Source organism: Schistocerca gregaria, chromosome 9, assembly GCF_023897955.1.
Source record: "Schistocerca gregaria isolate iqSchGreg1 chromosome 9, iqSchGreg1.2, whole genome shotgun sequence".
In the NCBI taxonomy this organism is placed as follows: domain Eukaryota; kingdom Metazoa; phylum Arthropoda; class Insecta; order Orthoptera; family Acrididae; genus Schistocerca; species Schistocerca gregaria.
The window spans coordinates 121,967,883-121,988,612 of NC_064928.1; the positions used below are offsets into that span (position 1 = coordinate 121,967,883).

The 20,730-nt window shown below is 42.8% G+C and overlaps 1 protein-coding gene across 1 annotated transcript in view; it reads left to right on the plus strand.

Annotated features, from left to right (window-relative positions):
• LOC126291460 (galactoside alpha-(1,2)-fucosyltransferase 2-like) overlaps positions 1–20,730 on the plus strand; it is a 100,423-nt gene that overhangs the window by 60,058 nt on the left and 19,635 nt on the right. The window contains exon 3 of the mRNA XM_049984972.1: positions 18,297–18,450. Within this exon, the coding sequence (XP_049840929.1) occupies positions 18,297–18,450 (154 nt within the window). The remainder of the gene's footprint in view (positions 1–18,296; positions 18,451–20,730) is intronic.

The window sequence follows — 20,730 nt, forward strand, 5'->3', positions numbered from 1 at the left end:
GTGCTCCAGACTGAACGATGCAAGGCATAATCAGTCTTAAATGATGATGATGATGTTCAATTTAAAATCAGTAAAGCTGCACTTATATGCTCGCTATGAACTTCTACTTGCATACCAAAAGTAACACCCCTGGCCTGAAATACAGTTCCGACGAGTACACACTTACTCGAAACACATTGATGAGCCTAACCCTCGCAACAGGCGTAATATAGTAAACAGACCAGCCCCACACACGTGCACATCAGCTGCCAATTCACAAATACCGCAAGGGCTGCGTTTCTCGACCGTTCAGGAGAAATCACATTTATGATAGGTTCACGCGCACATCGTACCAGTTAATGGCGAGTTACAAATCCGATCACTTCGGAAAATTATGTGTTTATTACGTGAGGAATCTGAATCTGCGAAACTTGATTAACATACTGAATGAATGGCAACATATACAGGGTGTTACAAAAAGGTACGGCCAAACTTTTAGGAAACATTCCTCACACACAAATAAAGAAAAGATGTTATGTGGACATGTGTCCGGACACGCTTCATTTCCATGTTAGAGCTCATTTTAGTTTCGTCAGTATGTACTGTACCTCCTCGATTCACCGCCAGTAAATTTTCACATTCAACATGTGTGGGCTTACGAGAATCCGCACGCAATTGTGCAATCACGCCATCAACACAGATTTTCTGTGAACGTTTGGGCAGCCGTTGTTCGTGATGTCTTGATTGGACCCCATGTTCATCCACCTACGCTCAATGGAGCATGTTATCATGACTTCATACGGGATACTCTACCTGTGCTGCTAGAACATGTGCCTTTACAAGTACGACACAACATGTGGTTCATGCACGATGGAGCTCCTGCACATATCAGTAGAAGAGTTCGTACGCTTCTCAACAACAGATTCGGCGACCGATGGATTGGTAAAGGCGGACCAACTCCATGGCCTCTACGCTCTCCTGACCTCAACGCTCTTGACTTTCATTTATGGGGGCATTTGAAAGCTCTTGTCTACGCAACCCCGGTAGCAAATATAGAGACTCTCCGTGCTCGTATTGTGGACGACTGTGATACAATACGCCATTCTCCAGGGCTGCATCAGCGCATCAGGGATTCCATGCGACGGAGGGTGGATGCATGTATCCTCGCTAACGGAGGACATTTTGAACATTTCCTGTAACAAAGTGTTTGAAGTCACGCTGGTACGTTCTGTTGCTTTGTGTTTCCATTCCATGATTAGTGTGATTTGAAGAGCAGTAATAAAATGAGCTCTAATATGGAAAGTAAGCGTTTCCGGACACATGTCCATGTAACATTTTTTCTTTCTTTGTGTGTGAGGAATGTTTCCTGAAAGTTTGGCCGTACCTTTTTGTAACACCCTGTATAAGTACTTTTACAAATATTAGGCCTGCTGAAAAGAAATGCCTCCAAAACGTTTGTGGGAAACTCTGAGATTTTCTAATAAAACAAACTTTATTAACGTTCTGCATCTTTATTCTTCAGGTCCACATATTTATTTATCAACATAGTTTCTCTTTCGACAAATACATTTGTCCCAACAAAAGACCAGTTTGTTGATATCGTCACTGTAGAGTGTTTGACTTTCTTGACGGAGCCAAACCTTACCTGTGCTTTCACCGCTTCATCACTGTCAAAGTGAAGCCCTCGAAGGTGTTCTTTAAGTTTTGGAGACAGATGAAAATCGGATGAGGCCAAGTCGGGACTGATCGATGACAGTGAATCGGACTGCTGCAAATGTCACAGCACTCGTGTGTGGTATGGCTTTGTCATGCTGAAGGACAGAGTGCCTCACGTATGGAGCAACTTTCTGAATTCGAAACTCGATTACAGCAAGTTGTTTCTCACGCACTGACGTAGTTACTTTACACACCACCATGTTACACAATACAATACGGAGCTCTCTAGCAGAAGAATACTGCAAATATGCAGAAATGAAGAATAAAGATGTAGAATGGCAATAATTGATTGTCTCCCCTCTTTGAACATTTTAAACCACCTTCTAGCGGTGCTGTAGGGAAGAACAGACTCTCCATAGGCCTCCTGTAACATTGTATAGGTCTCAGCTGAAAATTGTTGAGACGAAAGCAGAATTTCAAAACAGGCACATTGTTCCTCGCGCGTTACCTCCATTGCAGCGGTAGGCGACACTGAACATGTCTGACCTTGCCTGCCTCTCACCGGCGGAAACCAGGAGTCCCAACAATGAAACTACTACGGCGCGTTTGTTGCTAATTAAGCTAACAGAATATCATAAGATTAAATTTCAGCGCGATAAATTATAGTCATTAAAAATTATGATCATTCTTTATTGAACAGCCCTCGAACATTCACCTCATTTGCAGATGTTTTCATTTATTTATGTATCGTGAACATTATTTCTTTACCTACAACAGTTTACAATATCCGTCTCAAAAATGTCCTCTGCAAAATTTTGCAACGCCGTTAGTAAAGAAACAATGTTTACGACACATAAACAAATGTAAACATCTGAAGATAGGCATCTTGCATTGCCATCATGGAAAAACAGATTCCTATAAAAGTACCATGCTGCAGCTGATTCATCATAAATGAACTTCGTTTTCAACAGTTTCAATGTCCTAATACGTCCAGTATGTTAAAGGGTGCAACGGGAATTAAAGACTGTTAAACACAGAGGAGAGAACGGATAGGTGGAAAGAGTACACTGAAGGCCTCTGTCATGGCGGGGCGGGGGGGGGTGGGGAGGGGGAGGGGGGGGGACCTGTCTGATGACGTGATAGAAGAAGAAACAGGAGTCGATAGGGAAGAGTTAGGGGATCAAGTATTAGGATCAGAATTTAGAAGAGCTTTGAAAGACTTAAAATCAAAGAAGGCAAAAGGGATATATAATATTCAATTGGAATTTCTAAGATAATTGAGGGAAGTGGCAACAAACAACTATTCAAGTTGGTGGGTAGAATGTATAGCGTTATACCATCAGGCTCACAGAAAAACATCATCCACACAATTCCGAAGATAGCAAGAGCCGACGAGTGGGAGAATTATCGCACAATCAGCTTAACAGCTCATGCATCCACGTTGCTGACAATAATAACATACAGAACAGCGGAAAAGAAAATTGATGTTCTTTTACACGACGATCAGTTTGGCTTTAGAAAAGGTAAAGGCGCCAGAGACACGCAGGGAGGCAATTCTGACGTTTAGGTTGGTAATGGAAGCAAGACTGAAAAAAAATCATGACGCGTTTATAAGACTTATCGACATGGGTAAAAAGCGTTCGACAATATAAAAATCGTGCAAAATGTTCTAAAACCTGTGGAAAAATAGGACAGATCAATTGGGAAGACGAGTGACATATGTACAAGAACCAAGAGAGAGTAATAAGAATGGAAGAGCGAGAACGAAGTGGTCGGATTAAAAAAAGGGTAAGACAGGGGTATAGTCTTTCACACCCAATATTCAATCTATATGTCGAAGAAGCAATGACTGAAATAAAACAAAATGTCAAGAGTGGGATTAAAATTCAGTGTGAAAGGATATCAATATTAATATTAATGACATTGGTAACCTCAGTGAAAAACATGGTTCAAATGGCTCTGAACACTATGGGACTTCACAGCTGAGAACATCAGTCTCCTAGAACTTAGAACTACTTAAACCTAACTAACCTAAGGACATCGCACACACCCATGCCCGAGGCAGGATTCGAACCTGCGACCGTAGAGGTCGCGCGGTTCCAGACTGAAGCGCCTAGAACCGCTCGGCCACACTGGCCGGCTAACCTCAGTGAAAGCGAAGAACTACAGCATCTGCTGAATCGAATCAACAGTCTAATGAATACAGAATATGGATTGAGAGTAGTCGAAGAAAAATAAAAGTAATGAAGGGTATCAGAAATGAGAACAGCAAGAAACTTAAAATCAGAATTGGTGATCACGAAGTAGATGACGTTAAGGAATTCTGCTACTTAGGCAGCCAGAAATCCATGACAGACGGGGGAAGGAGAACATAAAAAGCAGACTGATAAAAAGGGCATTCCTGGACAAGAGGAGTCTACTTGTATCTAACACGGTCTTCGAGGAAGAGATTTCTGAGGATGTACGTCTGCAGCCAGCATTGGCCCATAATGAAAAATGAAGTGTCGGAAAACAGGAACAGAAGAGAGTAGACGCATTTGATACGTGGTGCCACAGAAGAATATTGAAAATAAGGCGGACTTACAAGATAAAGAATGAGGAGGGTCTGCGCAGAAACGGAGAGGAAAGGAATGCGTGGAAAACACTGATAAGAAGAAGTGACATGATGGCAGTACACCTGTTGAGACTTCAGGGTACTAGAGGGAATGGTAGAAGGTAAAAAGGGTAGAGAAGACAGAGATTGGGATACATCCAGTAAATAACTGCGGATGTAGGCTCCAAGAAATACACTCTTGGAAATGGAAAAAAGAACACATTGACACCGGTGTGTCAGACCCACCATACTTGCTCCGGACACTGCGAGAGGGCTGTACAAGCAATAATCACACGCACGGCACAGCGGACACACCAGGAACCGCGGTGTTGGCCGTCGAATGGCGCTAGCTGCGCAGCATTTGTGCACCGCCGCCGTCAGTGTCAGCCAGTTTGCCGTGGCGTACGGAGCTCCATCGCAGTCTTTAACACTGGTAGTATGCCGCGACAGCGTGGACGTGAACCGTATGTGCAGTTGACGGACTTTGAGCGAGGGCGTATAGTGGGCATGCGGGAGGCCGGGTGGACGCACCGCCGAATTGCTCAACACGTGGGGCGTGAGGTCTCCACAGTACATCGATGTTGTCGCCAGGGGTCGGCGGAAGGTGAACGTGCCCGTCGACCTGGCACCGGACCGCAGCGACGCACGGATGCACGCCAAGACCGTAGGATCCTACGCAGTGCCGTAGGGGACCGCACCGCCACTTCCCAGCAAATTAGGGACACTGTTGCTCCTGGGGTATCGGCGAGGACCATTCGCAACCGTCTCCATGAAGCTGGGCTACGGTCCCGCACACCGTTAGGCCGTCTTCCGCTCACGCCCCAACATCGTGCAGCCCGCCTCCAGTGGTGTCGCGACAGGCGTGAATGGAGGGACGAATGGAGACGTGTCGTCTTCAGCGATGAGAGTCGCTTCTGCCTTGGTGCCAATGTTGGTCGTATGCGTGTTTGGCGCCGTGCAGGTGAGCGCCACAATCAGGACTGCATACGACCGAGGCACACAGGGCCAACACCCGGCATCATGGTGTGGGGAGCGATCTCCTACACTGGCCGTACACCTCTGGTGATCGTCGAGGGGACACTGAATAGAGCACGGTACATCCAAACCGTCATAGAACCCATCGTTCTACCATTCCTAGACCGGCAAGGGAACTTGCTATTCCAACAGGACAATGCACGTCCGCATGTATCCCGTGCCACCCAACGTGCTCTAGAAGGTTTAAGTCAACTACCCTGGCCAGCAAGATCTCCCGATCTGTCCCCCATTGAGCATGTTTGGGACTGGATGAAGCGTCGTCTCACGCGGTCTGCACGTCCAGCACGAACGCTGGTCCAACTGAGGCGCCAGGTGGAAATGGCATGGCAAGTCGTTCCACAGGACTACATCCAGCATCTCTACGATCGTCTCCATGGGAGAATAGCAGCCTGCATTGCTGCGAAAGGTGGATATACACAGTACTAGTGCCGACATTGTGTATGCTCTGTTGCCTGTGTCTATGTGCCTGTGGTTCTGTCAGTGTGATCATGTGATGTATCTGACCCCAGGAATGTGTCAATAAAGTTTCCCCTTCCTGGGACAATGAATTCACGGTGTTCTTATTTCAATTTCCAGGAGTGTACTTCAGTTGATTGATGAAAGGAGGAAGTACTAACATGTTCCGGGAAAATCTGGAATACAGAAATACAAGTCGCTGAGGAATGAAATAAATAGGAACTGCAGGGAAGCTAAGACGAAATGGCTGCAGGAAAAATGTGAAGACATCGAAAAAGATATGGTTGTCGGAAGGACAGACTCAGCATACAGGAAAGTCAAAACAACCTTTGGTGACATTAAAAGCAACGGTGGTAACATTAAGAGTGCAACGGGAATTCCACTGTTAAATGCAGAGGAGAGAGCAGATAGGTGGAAAGAATACATTGAAAGCCTCTATGAGGGTGAAGATTTGTCTGATGTGATAGAAGAAGAAACAGGAGTCCATTTAGAAGAGATTGGGGATCCAGTATTAGAATCGGAATTTAAAAGAGCTTTGGAGGACTTAACGGTCAAATAAGGCAGAAGGGATAGATGACATTCCATCAGAATTTCTAAAATCATTAGGGGAAGTGGCAACAAAACGACTATTCACATTGGTGTGTAGAATATATGAGTCTGGCGACATACTATCTTACTTTCGGAAAAGCATCATCCACACAATTCCGAAGACGGCAAGAGCTGACAAGTGTGAGAATTATCGCACAATCAGCTTAACAGCTCATGCATCGAAGCTGCTTACAAGAATAATATACATAATAATGGAAAAGAAAATTGATAATGCGCTAGGTGACGATCAGTTTGGGTTTAGGAAAAGTAAAGGCACGAGAGAGGCAATTCTGACGTTACGGCTAATAATGGAAGCAAGGCTAAAGAAAAATCAAGACACGTTCATAGGATTTGTCGACCTGGAAAAAGCGTTCGACAATATAAAATGGTGCAACTTGTTCGAGATTCTGAAAAAAAGTAGGGGTAAGCTCTAGGGAGAGACGGGTCATATACAATATGTACAACAACCAAGAGGGAATAATAAGAGTGGACGATCAAGAACGAAGTGCTCGTATTAAAAAGGGAGTAAGACAAGGCTGTAGCCTTTCGCCCCTACTCTTCAGTCTGTACATCGAGGAAGCAATGATGGAAATAAAAGAAAGGTTCAGGAGTGGAATTAAAATACAAGATGAAAGAATATCAATGATACGATTCGCTGATGACATTGCTATCCTGAGTGAAAGTGAAGAAGAATTAAATGATCTGCTGAACGGAATGAACAGTCTAATGAGTACACAGTATGGTTTGAGAGTAAATCGGAGAAAGACGAAGGTAATGAGAAGTAGTAGAAATGAGAACAGAGAGACTTAAGATCAGGATTGATGGTCACGAAGTCAATGAAGTTAAGGAATTCTGTTACCTTGGCAGTAAAATAACCAATGACGGACGGAGCAAGGAAGACATCAAAAGCAGACTCGCTATGACAAAAAAGGCATTTCTGGCCAAGAGAAGTCTACTAATTTCAAATACCGGCCTTAATTTGAGGAAGAAATTTCTGAGGATGTACGTCTGGAGTACAGCATTGTATGGTAGTGAAACATGGACTGTGGGAAAACCGGAACAGAAGAGAATCGAAGCATTTGAGATGTGGTCCTATAGACGAATGTTGAAAATTAGGTGGACTGATAAGGTAAGGAATGAGGAGGTTCTACGCAGAATCGGAGAGGAAAGGAATATGTGGAAAACACTGATAAGGAGAAGGGACAGGATGATAGGACATCTGCTAAGACATTAGGGAATGTCTTCCATGGTACTAGAGGGAGCTGTAGAGGGCAAAATCTGTAGAGGGAGACAGAGATTGGAATACGTCAAGCAAATAATTGAGGACGTAGGTTGCAAGTGCTACTCTGAGATGAAGAGGTTAGCACAGGAAAGGAATTCGTGGCGGGCCGCATCAAACCAGTCAGTAGACTGATGACCGAAAAAAAAAAAGGCTGCAGGTGCTGTTCTGGGAGGAAAAGGTTTGCACAGGAGAGGAATTCTTGGCAGGGTGCATCAAACCTGTCAGAAGACTCATGAATTAAAAAGGAATACAGCCACAATTGACAAGAAATATTTACTGTTGTTAATACAAGATTGAATAGAAAAACTAAATACGGCTATCACAGTCGACGAGCAGTTCTGAGTAACTATGCGATTTGTGGCCAGATGACACACCATTTAAAAAAGGTTCAAATGGCTCTAAGCACTATTGGACTTAACATATGAGGCTGTCAGTCCCCTAGACTCAGAACTACTTAAACCTAACTAACCTAAGGATTCGAACCTGCGTCTGTAGCAGCAGCGCGGTTCCGGACTGAAGCGCCTAGAACCACTCGGCCACAGCAGCCGGCTACATATCATCTAGCCTAGGTTTCTGTACAACTGGCCCGCTTACTTTCATAACGCTAAGTAGATACATGACTCATTCTGGAATCACGTTCGTGTGGTATACACACTTTAAAATTCTAAAATCTGCCGGATGCTGAGATACCATCGAAACTATTTGTTCAGCAGCAACGGTTTTAGCTGCTTTGTGGTGGTTATACACAGAAAAGTCATTATAATAATGCATTTACATTAGTACTTGGTAGATCGCTTTAGCACATCTTTGAAGAAACTGCAGCCCAGAGAAATTCGCCATTTGAAAAGGACTTGATAGAAAATTTGATACGTAAATGTGTCATGCAAATAATTTAATATCTGTAATACACTGGTCTACAAAATATAAGGGCGCGATGATTAAGTGATAGAAATAACTACTCGGTGGAAGTAATCGAAAGTGCGGTAGCGTGTTGCAAGAGGCCTCCCAGTCGTGCACAGAAAGCTAGACATCACACGACTTCGCGTCAGTGCGGCTTTAGCGCCAAATGGGCCTGACCTCGCAAAGCGAAGCAGTGGAAGAAGCAGGAAAAAGACAGTGTGCGTAAATCAGCAAGTAGATACGGTGAACTGTGTTTGTGTTTGTTGTGGTTGGCAGGAGAGCCACCGTGTTCCTAATGGAGGCCATCTGATTATTTGACTTGTAGCTCTAACGAAGTAGGCGAGTGTCAGCAATATGTCTCGTGGTCTTATCGTGGCGTGTTTATCTTCTGCCGTTAGGTCAGACGATAGAAATGCCAGTTGCACGCTTAGAGTAGTAGATTGACGGTGACCAACTTTAAACAGAACTCGATTAATTTTCACACACATTTATTAAAATAATAAAAAGTGTAGACAGTACATACCTTGATTCTGGATTCTGTTTACAATTGACAATCTGAAGTTCCTTTGGTCTTGGCACATTAAACTTATTCTCACATATCTCTGATACTTGAGAAAGTGTCTATTCATTTATCTTCATAGCTATGTATAGGAATATGGTAATCGTATTAGGCGCAGACTGAAACTTGACTATAGACTGGTACAGACTAATGCAGACTGGCACAGACTAGTGCAGATAAATGCAGACTGACTAATTGGAGGTCTGTACACTCGTTATAATACCTCGAGCATTCAGGTATCACTGCACAAGTGTGATCCGCGAGGAGATAAGGTTCTACATTAGCAGCAATCTCATTGGCTGCATTACATATTAATACGCATATTGGCAGAAGCAGGATTTGGTCCGTCTCTAAGGCAGCGCCATCTCGTAGTGCGGAGACGGACGAGCGCCGCGCCTGTGCTGTTGTGCTTAGCGGGGCGTGCTCTAGTGGGAAAGTTGTGTACACGCTGACTACGCGGTACTATGTACACAACGCAACGGCTGACGGCTTGGCCGCAGTGCGTCCGACCTCTCTCGTCAGTTTTTGGCGGGGTCAAGAAGGTATGAAATGGGTTTGGTTTTCATCTCCAGGTGTGTGGGCGACACCACTACACCTCTGTGCTTGGAGACGAATGGTGCAATGCGGTTTTCGTAAAATGTAAACTTTCACGGCCGGGATTGTCACAATTAATAAAATATTCCGAGCTATTATGCCGTGATCTAAGGGATTTCAACACGTAACACGTCAGCCTCAGTTGCAAATAGAAACCAAACTTTACCCAGGTTTCAGCCAAAATAATTTGGCATTCTTCAGAAGTGAGTGACACTAAGCTACTGGATGCCAAAGTTTGGCCATGTCAAGTATAAAACTCACATGGCCAAACTTTGGCATCCAGTAGTTTAGTTTCACTCGTTTCTGAAGAATGTCAAATTATTTTTGCTGATACCTGCGTAAAGTTTGGTTTGTATTTGCAACTCAGGCTGACGTGTTACATGTTGAATTATCACAGTTGCTGACAGGGCTACACAAAAATTCTTAAGCGATTTCACTTCAAAACCCGATGTTTCGTCCCCATCTGCGGAGGACATTTTCAAGGTGGATCGTAGCTTTGTCGAATGTCTGATTCACATCCTGGCTCTCTACTCACTACAGCAGAACCCCACTTCTGCTGGCATCCGCGCACTGGCGTGACGTCACATTTATTGAATACCCGAGCGTAACTGGCCATCGTCGACTGCCTTCGTCCGCTGTCACTATCACCCGACGATGGAAGACTGGTACACATTTTCTTCAGCACCGGAATCGATATTTCATTCAGTTTCACACCCTCCTCCCTCCTACTGAAATGCCTGGGGTGTTTCACAATCTCTATGGCCTCTGTTTATCCTTTGGTGGTACCCGTTTGTGGCTGCCAGTACTTGAGACCGGTCAAAATATATGTGGTGGTCTCCTGGATGTAAAGCACGTTCCGCAACAGCTCGTATGTAACTCTCCACTCTTCTGCAATTGCCCACGTTTTTTTTTACAGTTCTTTTTGTAGTACCCACGTACAACACACCACACCTATACGGAAACCTACAAATTCCTGCTTTTTCCATCGGTTGGCGGGCATCCGAGGACGATTTTAGATGATCTTGTATCTTCCGTGTGGGTGTGTAAATTGCTGCGATGTTCCGCTTTCTCAAGACTTTTTTTCCTCGGAAGCAGAATTTTGCTGTAGTCAATAGCGAGCCAGGCTGTGACTCGGACGTTCAACATAGCTACGATCCCCCTTGAAAATGTCCTCCGCAGATGGGGACGAAGCGTCGGGTATTAAAGTGAAATCCCTTGGACCACGGCACAATACTCAGGAATATTTCATTAATCGTGATGCGGCTTTTGCTATTAAAAAGACACCGAACGCACTTGAATGAGCTGTATCTGTCTCGAAAAGAACGCTGTGGGTACTGTATGTCCTCAGTTATCGGAATTACGCATACCAGACAAGTCTTACGAATGTATGAGACGAAGGGAGAAACGTTCTGTTACTTTCTTACCAAGCTTGCAAAGCAAGATTACGGACACTGTTTTGCTCAGTTTATCTGAAGTTGTGCAGACATACGTCAGTTAATCTTCAATGACCATTATTCAAAATACGTGTGGAAGACAAAATGGTTCAAACGACTCTGGGTGCTATGGTACTTAACTTCTGAGGTCATCAGTCCCCTAAAATTTAGAACTACTTAAACCTAACTAACCTCAGGACTTCACACAAATCCATGCCAGAGGCAGGATTCGAACCTGCGACTGTAGCGGTCACTTTAGCGCCTAGAATCGCACGGCCACCCCGGCCGGTTGTGGAAGACAAACATAAGGTATAGAATAAGGTACTATGAACACCTAAAGCACTGAAAAATGTAAAAATAAAAAGACACCTTATGTGCAAACAACTTCGTGTAAGAGTCACCAACCTACTGCCATAACGAAGCCAGCACGCAGTAAAAAATATATGTACACAGCTAATGTCAGTCTAACACAACCCAAGAAAGATCCACTACAGTAGCTTTAAGCACAAAATACACCATCCTTGTCAGAGGAAAAAATTTTTTGAGGTTATAATTTACATCTAAAATTTCCGGTATATGTTTTCCCTACTTGTGGTTTGGAATAAACCTGCGATTAGAATTCATAGATTATGAACCATATCCTGATTATATTTCACCGACTGTCGTCCGAAGTCTGTACGTTTGGGCGATGAGATCTTCTATATTAACATCGTGCACGTTGTGGCATGCAGATTTGAAAAGATCGGAAGTCGTCGGCCGAGGTCGGTAGTCTGCGGAAGCCAACAAGATGGGTCCCACTGTGACCGCAGCCTAAGAGGAAGTGCATCACGCAGAATCATGCGTCTTCACTTACAGTGAAATTGTTCAGATGCCTAACTGTTGTGTACATAGTTCCGCGTAGTCATCGCGTGCACAACTTTCCCACTAGAGCGCGCCCCACTAAGCACAACAATGCAGGCGCAGCGCTCGTCCGTCCCCGCACTACGAGATGGCGCTGTCTTAGAGACGGTCCAAATTCTGCTTTCTCTGATCCGTGTATTAATATGTAACGCAGCCAATGAGATTTCTGCTAACGTAGAACCTTTTCTCCTCGCGGATCACACTCGCACAGTGATACCTAAATGCGCGAGGTATTATAATGAGTGTACAGACCTCCGATTAGTCAGTCTGCATTTATCTGCACCTGTGTGTACCACTCTGCATTAGTCGGCATCAGTCTGCATCAGTCTGCATTAGTCTATAGTCAAGTTTCAGTCTGCGCCTAATAAGATTATCATGTTCCTGTACATAGCCATGAAGAGAAATGTATAGACACTTTGTCAAGTATCAGAGATATGTGAGAATAAGATTAAAGTACCAAGTCGAAAGGAACTTCAGATTGTCAATTGTAAATAGCATCCAGAATCAAGTTAAGTAAGGTTTATGATTTTTATTATTTTAATAATTGTGTGTGAAAATTATTCAAGTTCTGTTTAAAGTTGGTCACCGTGAATCTGCTACTCTAAACGTGCAAGTGGCATTTCTATCGTCTGACCTAACGGCAGAAGATAAACATGCCACGATAAGACCACGAGACATATTGCTGACACTCGCCTACTTCCTTAGAGCAACAAGTCAAATAATCTGATGGTGTGTGTACCGAAGGTCTATAGTATGCACACCACACTAACATTTGCAGGAGAGCAGATGATACCAGTATTCTGGTATACGAAAGTTGCACCACTGATGCACTGCACTCCTAACGGTCGAACATTGAATGGTGTTAGCTACTGCGAGATGTGAACGAAAAAATCTAAATTCTAAGCAGAGAGAAGCATTGAAAAGATGTGATTTTGGTTCAGAAAAATACCTACCCTCACTCACCTGGGAAAACAAGCCAGTGCATTAGAATCTTGGTTCTGAATTGCTGGAATACCAACGGTACAGTTCTAACCCAGCTCCAAGTGATTTTCACCTTTGATGGAGCTTCGAAGGTGCACTTACGTGGGTACAAGTTTTCCTGGGATAACGTAGTTGTGAATGCACCGTAGCAGGGAGGTTAAGGGAAATTATGCGGTGAAATGATGTCACTTGCCGTGAAAATTTTCCATCAAAAACAACTGTATAGCACATTCAACATTGCTACCTTACCTTTCCATTGCGTAGGTGAACTGTCAATTTTTAATTGTTAAATTTAAAGAATAATTAGATTGTTTTCAGTTGTTAAATTTAAAGAATAATTAGACTTCTTATATACAAGGGTGGACCATTTTAATCCATAATGGGGAATAATTCGGACTAGATATGAGATACGACAAAATATTTTAGGTAAAAGTTGTAAGCGCCAAGGTGCGTCACACATTGCTACTAATGGCTGTGACTTTGAAAGTGATTTTGAAGGTGGATAGGAGGTTAAAGTGATATTTTTTTAAATGACAACCATAGTTATTTGATTTAAGATTTGAAAAGAGCGGCAAATTTTAATATAAACTGATACATCATTCAAAGTCATGGAAAGGCCAAATAAGCAAATATGATTTTAGTTATATTACGAACGAACTCGAAATAGAGGTGAGATACAGCTAACAACAATGTTAGATTCAAGTTGGAAGGGGAGGAATGAGAGGCGAGGGGACACACTCAGCGACTTATAATTCAATAATCTAAGCTCTGTTTGTAAGTAGACTGTTTAGGTTTTTATGTTGGCAACGCCGCGTAGCGCTCTATATGAAAATCACTGACTGTGCTGTGTGCAGTCTGTGGCTGGTTGGCATTGTTGGAATAGTCGCTATTGTAGTGTTGGGCAGTTGGATGTGAAGACCGCGTAGCGTTGCGCAGTTGGAGGTGAGCCGCAAGCAGTGGTGGATGTGGGAAGAGGTGACGGAATTTTGAGAGCGGATGATCTGGACGTGTGTCCATCAGAGAGAGTAAATTTGTAAGACTGGGTGTCATGAACTGATATATATAAATAATGACTTTTGAACACTATTAAGGTAACTACATTGTTCTCTGTCAAAATTGTTCATTTGCTAACTGTGCCTACCTGTAGTTAGTGCCTTAAGTAGTTAGAATCTTTTATTTAAGTGGCAGAATTGGCGCTCGCTGTATTGCAGTAGTTCGAGTAACGAAGATTTTTGTGAGGTAAGTGATTCTTGAAAGGTATAAGTATTGTCAGTCAGGGCCATTCTTTTGCAGGGATTATTGAAAGTAAGATTGCGTTGCGCTAAAAATATTGTGTGTCAGTTTAGCGTTGATCAGAATAAGTAAAGAGAGAAATGTGTGAGTACATTCAGTTCTGCTCAGCTGTTTGAAAATCAAATAGCGTAAGAGGTTTATCAGCACAGTAATTCATTAATTTTTCTAAGGGGATGTTTCATGTTTATGTTTGTTCTTGCTTGATAATGTCGAAATAACATTTATACATTACAATGTATTTATTTTTGCCAGTAAACACGTTAATTGAAACTTTAAATTTAATTCTCGTTTTACTCTTTCCAAATCCGACTTCACAAATAGGAGATTCCATGACACAAAACTCAATCTTCGAATGAGCTTCAATAATTATCTTCAAGATCATGGTTACTGGCAATGATACCTGATTCCTTATACCCCCGCGAATTTGTGTCTAACATTGTATTTTGCTGTGTCCCTTTTCTATTCCCACTTAATCTGTACCATAACCAAAAAGATATTTGCTTATTTGACCTTCAATAAGCTTTCCCATGTCCTTGAGTAATGTGCTGCTATTTTCAGATCTATAATCAAATATCCCATTTAAAAACATTTTAGCCTCCAAATCACCTTGAAAATCACATTCAAGGTCGCGGACATTAGAAGCAACACGTGACCCTCTTTGCCATCTATAACTTTTATCTAGAACATTTTATTGTATCTCGTCTCCATCCCGAGTTATTCCCATTATAGATTAAACCGGTGCATCCTATTTATGTTAGCATCGGTACTAGTGTTATCAGCGTTGCCAAAAACTTGAAAAAACTCTCCTCCGGAAGAAGTTTACATTTTCTGAGGAAGAATTCAAGTGCAAACAAAAAAACTCCGCACGTGCATTTTTATTTCATATTTTATGACAAAAATGATACATTTGGTATAGCAGTCTTCAAAATGTCGTCTTACACGAAAACCGAGATTAGAGTCTTTGGACCATCACCTGCTTTCTTACCTTACTCGCTTGCCAGTTTCTTTCTTTCCTTTGTCAGGGCAAACTTTGCAATAGCACGTGGAGTCCACTTTATTGGGAGTGGGTCGTACATTTTCTGGAAAATGGCGATAAAAATTTCTTGGTTCCAACGATCGAATGTCCCGTTCTGCACCTGTCATGTACAGGCCAACATTTTTTAAAATAAATTCGATTAGAGATTTTTTTGCTTGATGACATCACTGTACAAAATAAAACCATTCGCGTTAGCCATTAGAGAAACGTGAAAGAAAAGTTTTTTACACTACTTCATTGTTTTGCTTGTGAATGGGTAGTAGCTGTAGAGCTAATTGACATAATCTACACCAGTCATGTTCCTGTCTGACTTTACAGTTCTTGAAAAAGCACCTTTTGGACTTACAGAAACCTGTTTCGTGGTTGCCTGATGTTTTGTGGAGACGCGATACATACCACGATCCCAGTCTCGAAAAAGATGTTCCCTTACTAAAAAAAATGCATTTTGCTTTAGCTTCTTTGCTTATTGGCAGGCACCTTGTGTTCTTTAGCACACTTTCGATAGTTAGTGTCTGACGTTCCTAAAACTTGTTCAGTAAAGGCACCGTTACACCCTGACGTGACAAAAGCGATATACAAATATACAAATGGCGGTAGTTGTCGTCTGTACTCAGGTGGTCAATGTGGAAAGGTTTCCGACGTCATAATGGCCACACGATAGGAATTAAAAGACTTTGAACGCGAGTGGTAGTTGCATCTAGTCGCATGGGACATTCCATTTCGGAAATCGTTAGGGAATTCAATATTCCGAGTTCCAGTGTCAAGAGTGTGCTGAGAATACCAAATTTCACGCATTACGTCTCACGGACAACGCAATGGCCGGCTGCCTTAACGCCCGAGAGCAGCAGTGTTTGTATAGAGTTGTCAGTGCTAACAGACAAGTAGCACTGAGAGAAATAACCGCAGAAATCAATGTGGGATATAGGACCAACGTATCCGTTTGGACAGTGTGGTGAAATTTTGGTGTTGATGTGGTGTGGCAGGAGGCGACCGATGTGAGTGCCTTTGCTGTTAATATGTAGCTGCTCTCCTGGGCTCGTAATCATATCAGTCGGACGCTGGTCGACTGGAAAACCGCGGCCTGGTCAACTGAATCCCGGTTTCAGTTGGTAAGAGTTGATGGCAGGCTTTGATTGTGGCACAGACCGCACGAAACCATGGACCCAAGTTGTCAGTAAGGCTCTGTGCAAGCTGGTAATGGCTCCTTAATGGAATGGACTGGCTCCTGGTTATGTTCAGGGCTACTTGGAGACCATTTGCAGCCATTCTTGGACTTCATATTCCCAAACCACAATTGGATTTTTATGGATGACAACGCGCCGTGTCACAGGGCCACAGCTATTTGTGACAGGTTTGAAGAAAACTCTGGACAATTCGAGCAAATGATTTGGCCACCTAGATCGCCCAACATGATTCCCACCAAACGTTTGCGGAACATAATAGAGAGGTCAGTTCGTGCCTAAAATCCTGCAGCGGCAACACATTCTGCAATGATTTGGCCTGTGGAAGGCTGCAGAGGACGTAACGTTAGCGTCAGCCCCGGACGGTGCACAAGTCCCACCCAATCACCCCCCTCCACACCAATCCATAACCTAAGCTCCGCCCACTGTGTGCCGTATGTCCCAACGTCAAAGTTGTTCGTATCACAGATATGCCAGTCATAACAAGGGAGAAAATCAGTAGTTAGTACGAAATACAGTTTTTCTGGTACCATTGTGAAAAGAATTAGAAAAAGTTCATTGAATATGTGAGTTGAAAAATCATCAGTAAGAAAGAAAAATAAAAATGGTATCCACACTGTCTTTTTTATTTCATGGGCTTTCGTCTGCACTATATCAAAAAACCTGATATTTGTTAACTGCAGTGAACACAAATTTCCGTCGCCTTGCGCAGTGTAAGAAATTCTGTTGGGAAATATTAATTGGTAGTATCGCCAAGGATGCTGTCCATTATCTCGATTGTCTAAAGTCAATCTTGTGCATAAACAAGGCAAAGTCGATGTCTTGGTTTGTTTCTGAGTACCTCATTAAGACTAAAGAATATAAGAGTGGGATAATGTAGAAATGCATAATGCAAGCAGTCAGATTTTTATACAGTGACATTCTTCATTAATATTTACCTGTGTAATGGGTAAATTTTTATATGTGAACTCTTATGACTGCTTGCTTATACCTGACACGAAATTACGTTGAATGCTTCTTCAGTGTTTGAGAGCTTTAGAGCTGACTATTGTTAAACATATGTAAATAATTTCGTCAGTGTCATTCCATCACATCTTATCGTACTTTAATGTATCTTATCAGTTTTGACAGCAGTTGGCCACAACAGTCAAGATTAGGTACCTTGTGTATGATGACTTTATTGAGAGTGCATATCTACGTTTCATTTTGACAGTATTACACAAACTGCTAAGAAGTACTAACAGCACAACACTGCTAGTATGAACAACCGAGGTAAAGCAAAAAACGACGAACAAAAACACGACAGCGACGAGGAGTACCAAAGATAATATTGATGCACTCTTGGTTGGTGTGGCGGAGGATAGGTGTGGAGGGGGGTAAATGGGCGGGGCTTGTGCCAATGTCCGGGGCTGTCGCTTACGTTTCCACTGCAGAGGCAGCATGGCTCAATATTTCTGCAAGAGTCTTCCAACGACATGACAAGTCCATGGGACATCGTGTTGCTGCACTACTCTGGAAACAAAGGGGATCTGATACGACATTACAAGGCACCTCATGACTTTAGTCACCTCAGTGTAAAGCATCTCCCACTGCATCTAATGGACAAAATATAAACTACTTCGACGTGTATCAGGCGGGAAGACATTTCATTGAATGGGGAATCTGCACCCGTACTGGACATGGCCAGTGTACGAGCACCCCTACTGGCATAATGACCATAGTGCTGAAGGTGTTAAAAAATTGCCTCTACTTTTTGACTTTTCCTCGTGTACCTGAAAAAAACTTTTCATTGTTATTAAGCTGGCCTTTTGCTCTCCGTATACTTTTCAGTCGCTGGATCATTCTGATAGACTACATCGCTTCCTCCTTGGAGTTCCTCCGTCAGGAACTCCGTTTCCGGGCGAAAATACAGGACGCAGCCAACAAAAAGCTGGATAATATCACAAGTGAAACTGCCCACAAAACTGGTTTCAACAAGACTCAGGTAACAGCAGCACGTGACTTTCTGAAAATGTATATTATTTATATATGTATTAGCATTTAATGTACTGGTACGTAGTGTACAGCCAGAAACACAGCTGACAGCTGAAACAAAGTTTGGTAAGTACATACAAAACACACACCTGTCGATGACAGTATATTATAGCCCATAGCAGCACGCAAAAAAATACATTTTTCTTATATTATTGGGAAAAATAAGGTACAGAACAGCAAAAATTCATTAATTTATTCTAAAATTTTATTAACATATAACTTTTGGTTAACGGATCACTTCTATGGGCCAAAGATTAACCTATACATAGTTGTCAGAGTATCACTGTGGAATTGTCAAGAACATCTTGATGAGAATGGACAGTCATTTTCATGTGCAAGTTGCAATTTCTTATAAAATCAATGCTGTTGCTGTAAGTTGCTGTGTCTTGTGATATGAGAATAGTGATGATACTAGGGGCAAATTGGCGTTTTAGTTTAATCCGCCTCTTGCACAAAGCTAGTTTACAATCATGATACAACTCACATAAAGAATTTGTGATTTTAATCACCTCCTGATATGAGATCACCCGTTTGTCTTAATAAAAAGTGTTTTGTGAGCGAATGTCTTTCTCTGAAAGACATGCTTGTAATAATGCATTGCAATAATAACATATCACAAAACATACAATTATTGTCAAGACCAATACTTTTATTTTGCTTACAAATGTTGGCATTTATTGATTATGTTTGTATTTATTTTTATACCCATGGCGCCTTGTTCAAATATAGGACACTCGATGTATACCCCCTTGTGTTCTAAAAAGATCATCTGTCTCAAATAAAGGCTTAAAAATACGTAACAAAGTCATAAACACCTTACAGTACTGTTAGTATCGATACCTTTGTTCCACTATTATTGAGTATCGTCGACCAAGGTGTTCATCAATAATAGTTGGTAAATAAACGAATAAACAAAATTAAGCAAAAGGACAGGGTGGCTACTCAAGCTTGGAAAAAAAAATCACTGAGAATCGGAGGTGCGAGGAAGAAGGTGGTGCCAAGAAACTCTCGATAAATTAACTCACGCGAGATTTCCACAATCCTAAACATCCCTAAGCGCGCTATTTCCGATGTCATACTGAAGGGACACGTACAGCACAAAGGGTACAGGTCGACCTCGCCTGTTGACTGACAGACGCAGCTCACAGATGAAGGGGGTCGTAATGTGTAATATGCAAACATCTATCCAGACCATCACACAGGAATTCCAAACTGCATCAGGATCCACTGCAAGTACTATGACTCTGAGGTCACGCTGGTAAATGCCAAACGACGCCTCACTTGGTGTAATGAGCGTAAACGTTGGACGATTGAACAGAGGAAAAACGTTGTGTGGAGTGACGAATCACAATACGCAATGTGGCGATCCGCTGGCAGGTTGTGTGTATGGCGAATGCCCGGTGAACATCATCTGCCAGCATGTGTAGTACCAACAGTAAAATTCGGAGGCGTTGGTGTTATGGTGTGGTCGTGTTTTTCATGTAGGAGGCTCACACCCCTTGTTATTTTGCGTGGCACTATCGCAGCAGAGTCCTACATTGATGTCCTAAGCGCCTTCTTACTTCCCATTGTTGAAAAATATTTCGGAGATGGCGATTGCATGTTTCAACACGATCGAGCACCTGTTCATAATGAACGGCCTGTACTAGGGTGGTCGCACCACAATAACATCCCTGTAATGGACTGGCCTGCACAGAGTCTTGACCTCAACCCTATAGTACACCTTTGGGATGTTTTGGAACGCCGACTTCCTGCTGGGCCTCACTGATCTACATCGATACCTCTCCTCAGTGCAGCGCTCAGTGAATATTGGGCTGTCATTCCCCAAGTAACCTTCCAGCACCTTACTCATCATGTGCCTCCGAGAATGGAAGCTGTCATCAAGGCTGAGGGTGGGCCAACACTGTATTGAATTCCAGCATTAACGATGGAGGCCGCCAAGAAACTTGTAAGTTATTTTCAGCCAGATGTCCGGATACTTTTGATCACATAGTGTATATTCCATCAAGTTTGGTAACAACACTAAACACAAGCAACACTGATGCACTGTAATGGCCGTTCTACGTCTCACAGAGAATTTCATCTGATCATTTATGTACTCGCTGGTAGTATGTACTTGTACAAAGTTACATTTACATCTGGTGGTGTCTTCTGAGTGCTTCACTATTTTTGTCAGCGAATGTACACTCCTGGAAATGGAAAAAAGAACACATTGACACCGGTGTGTCAG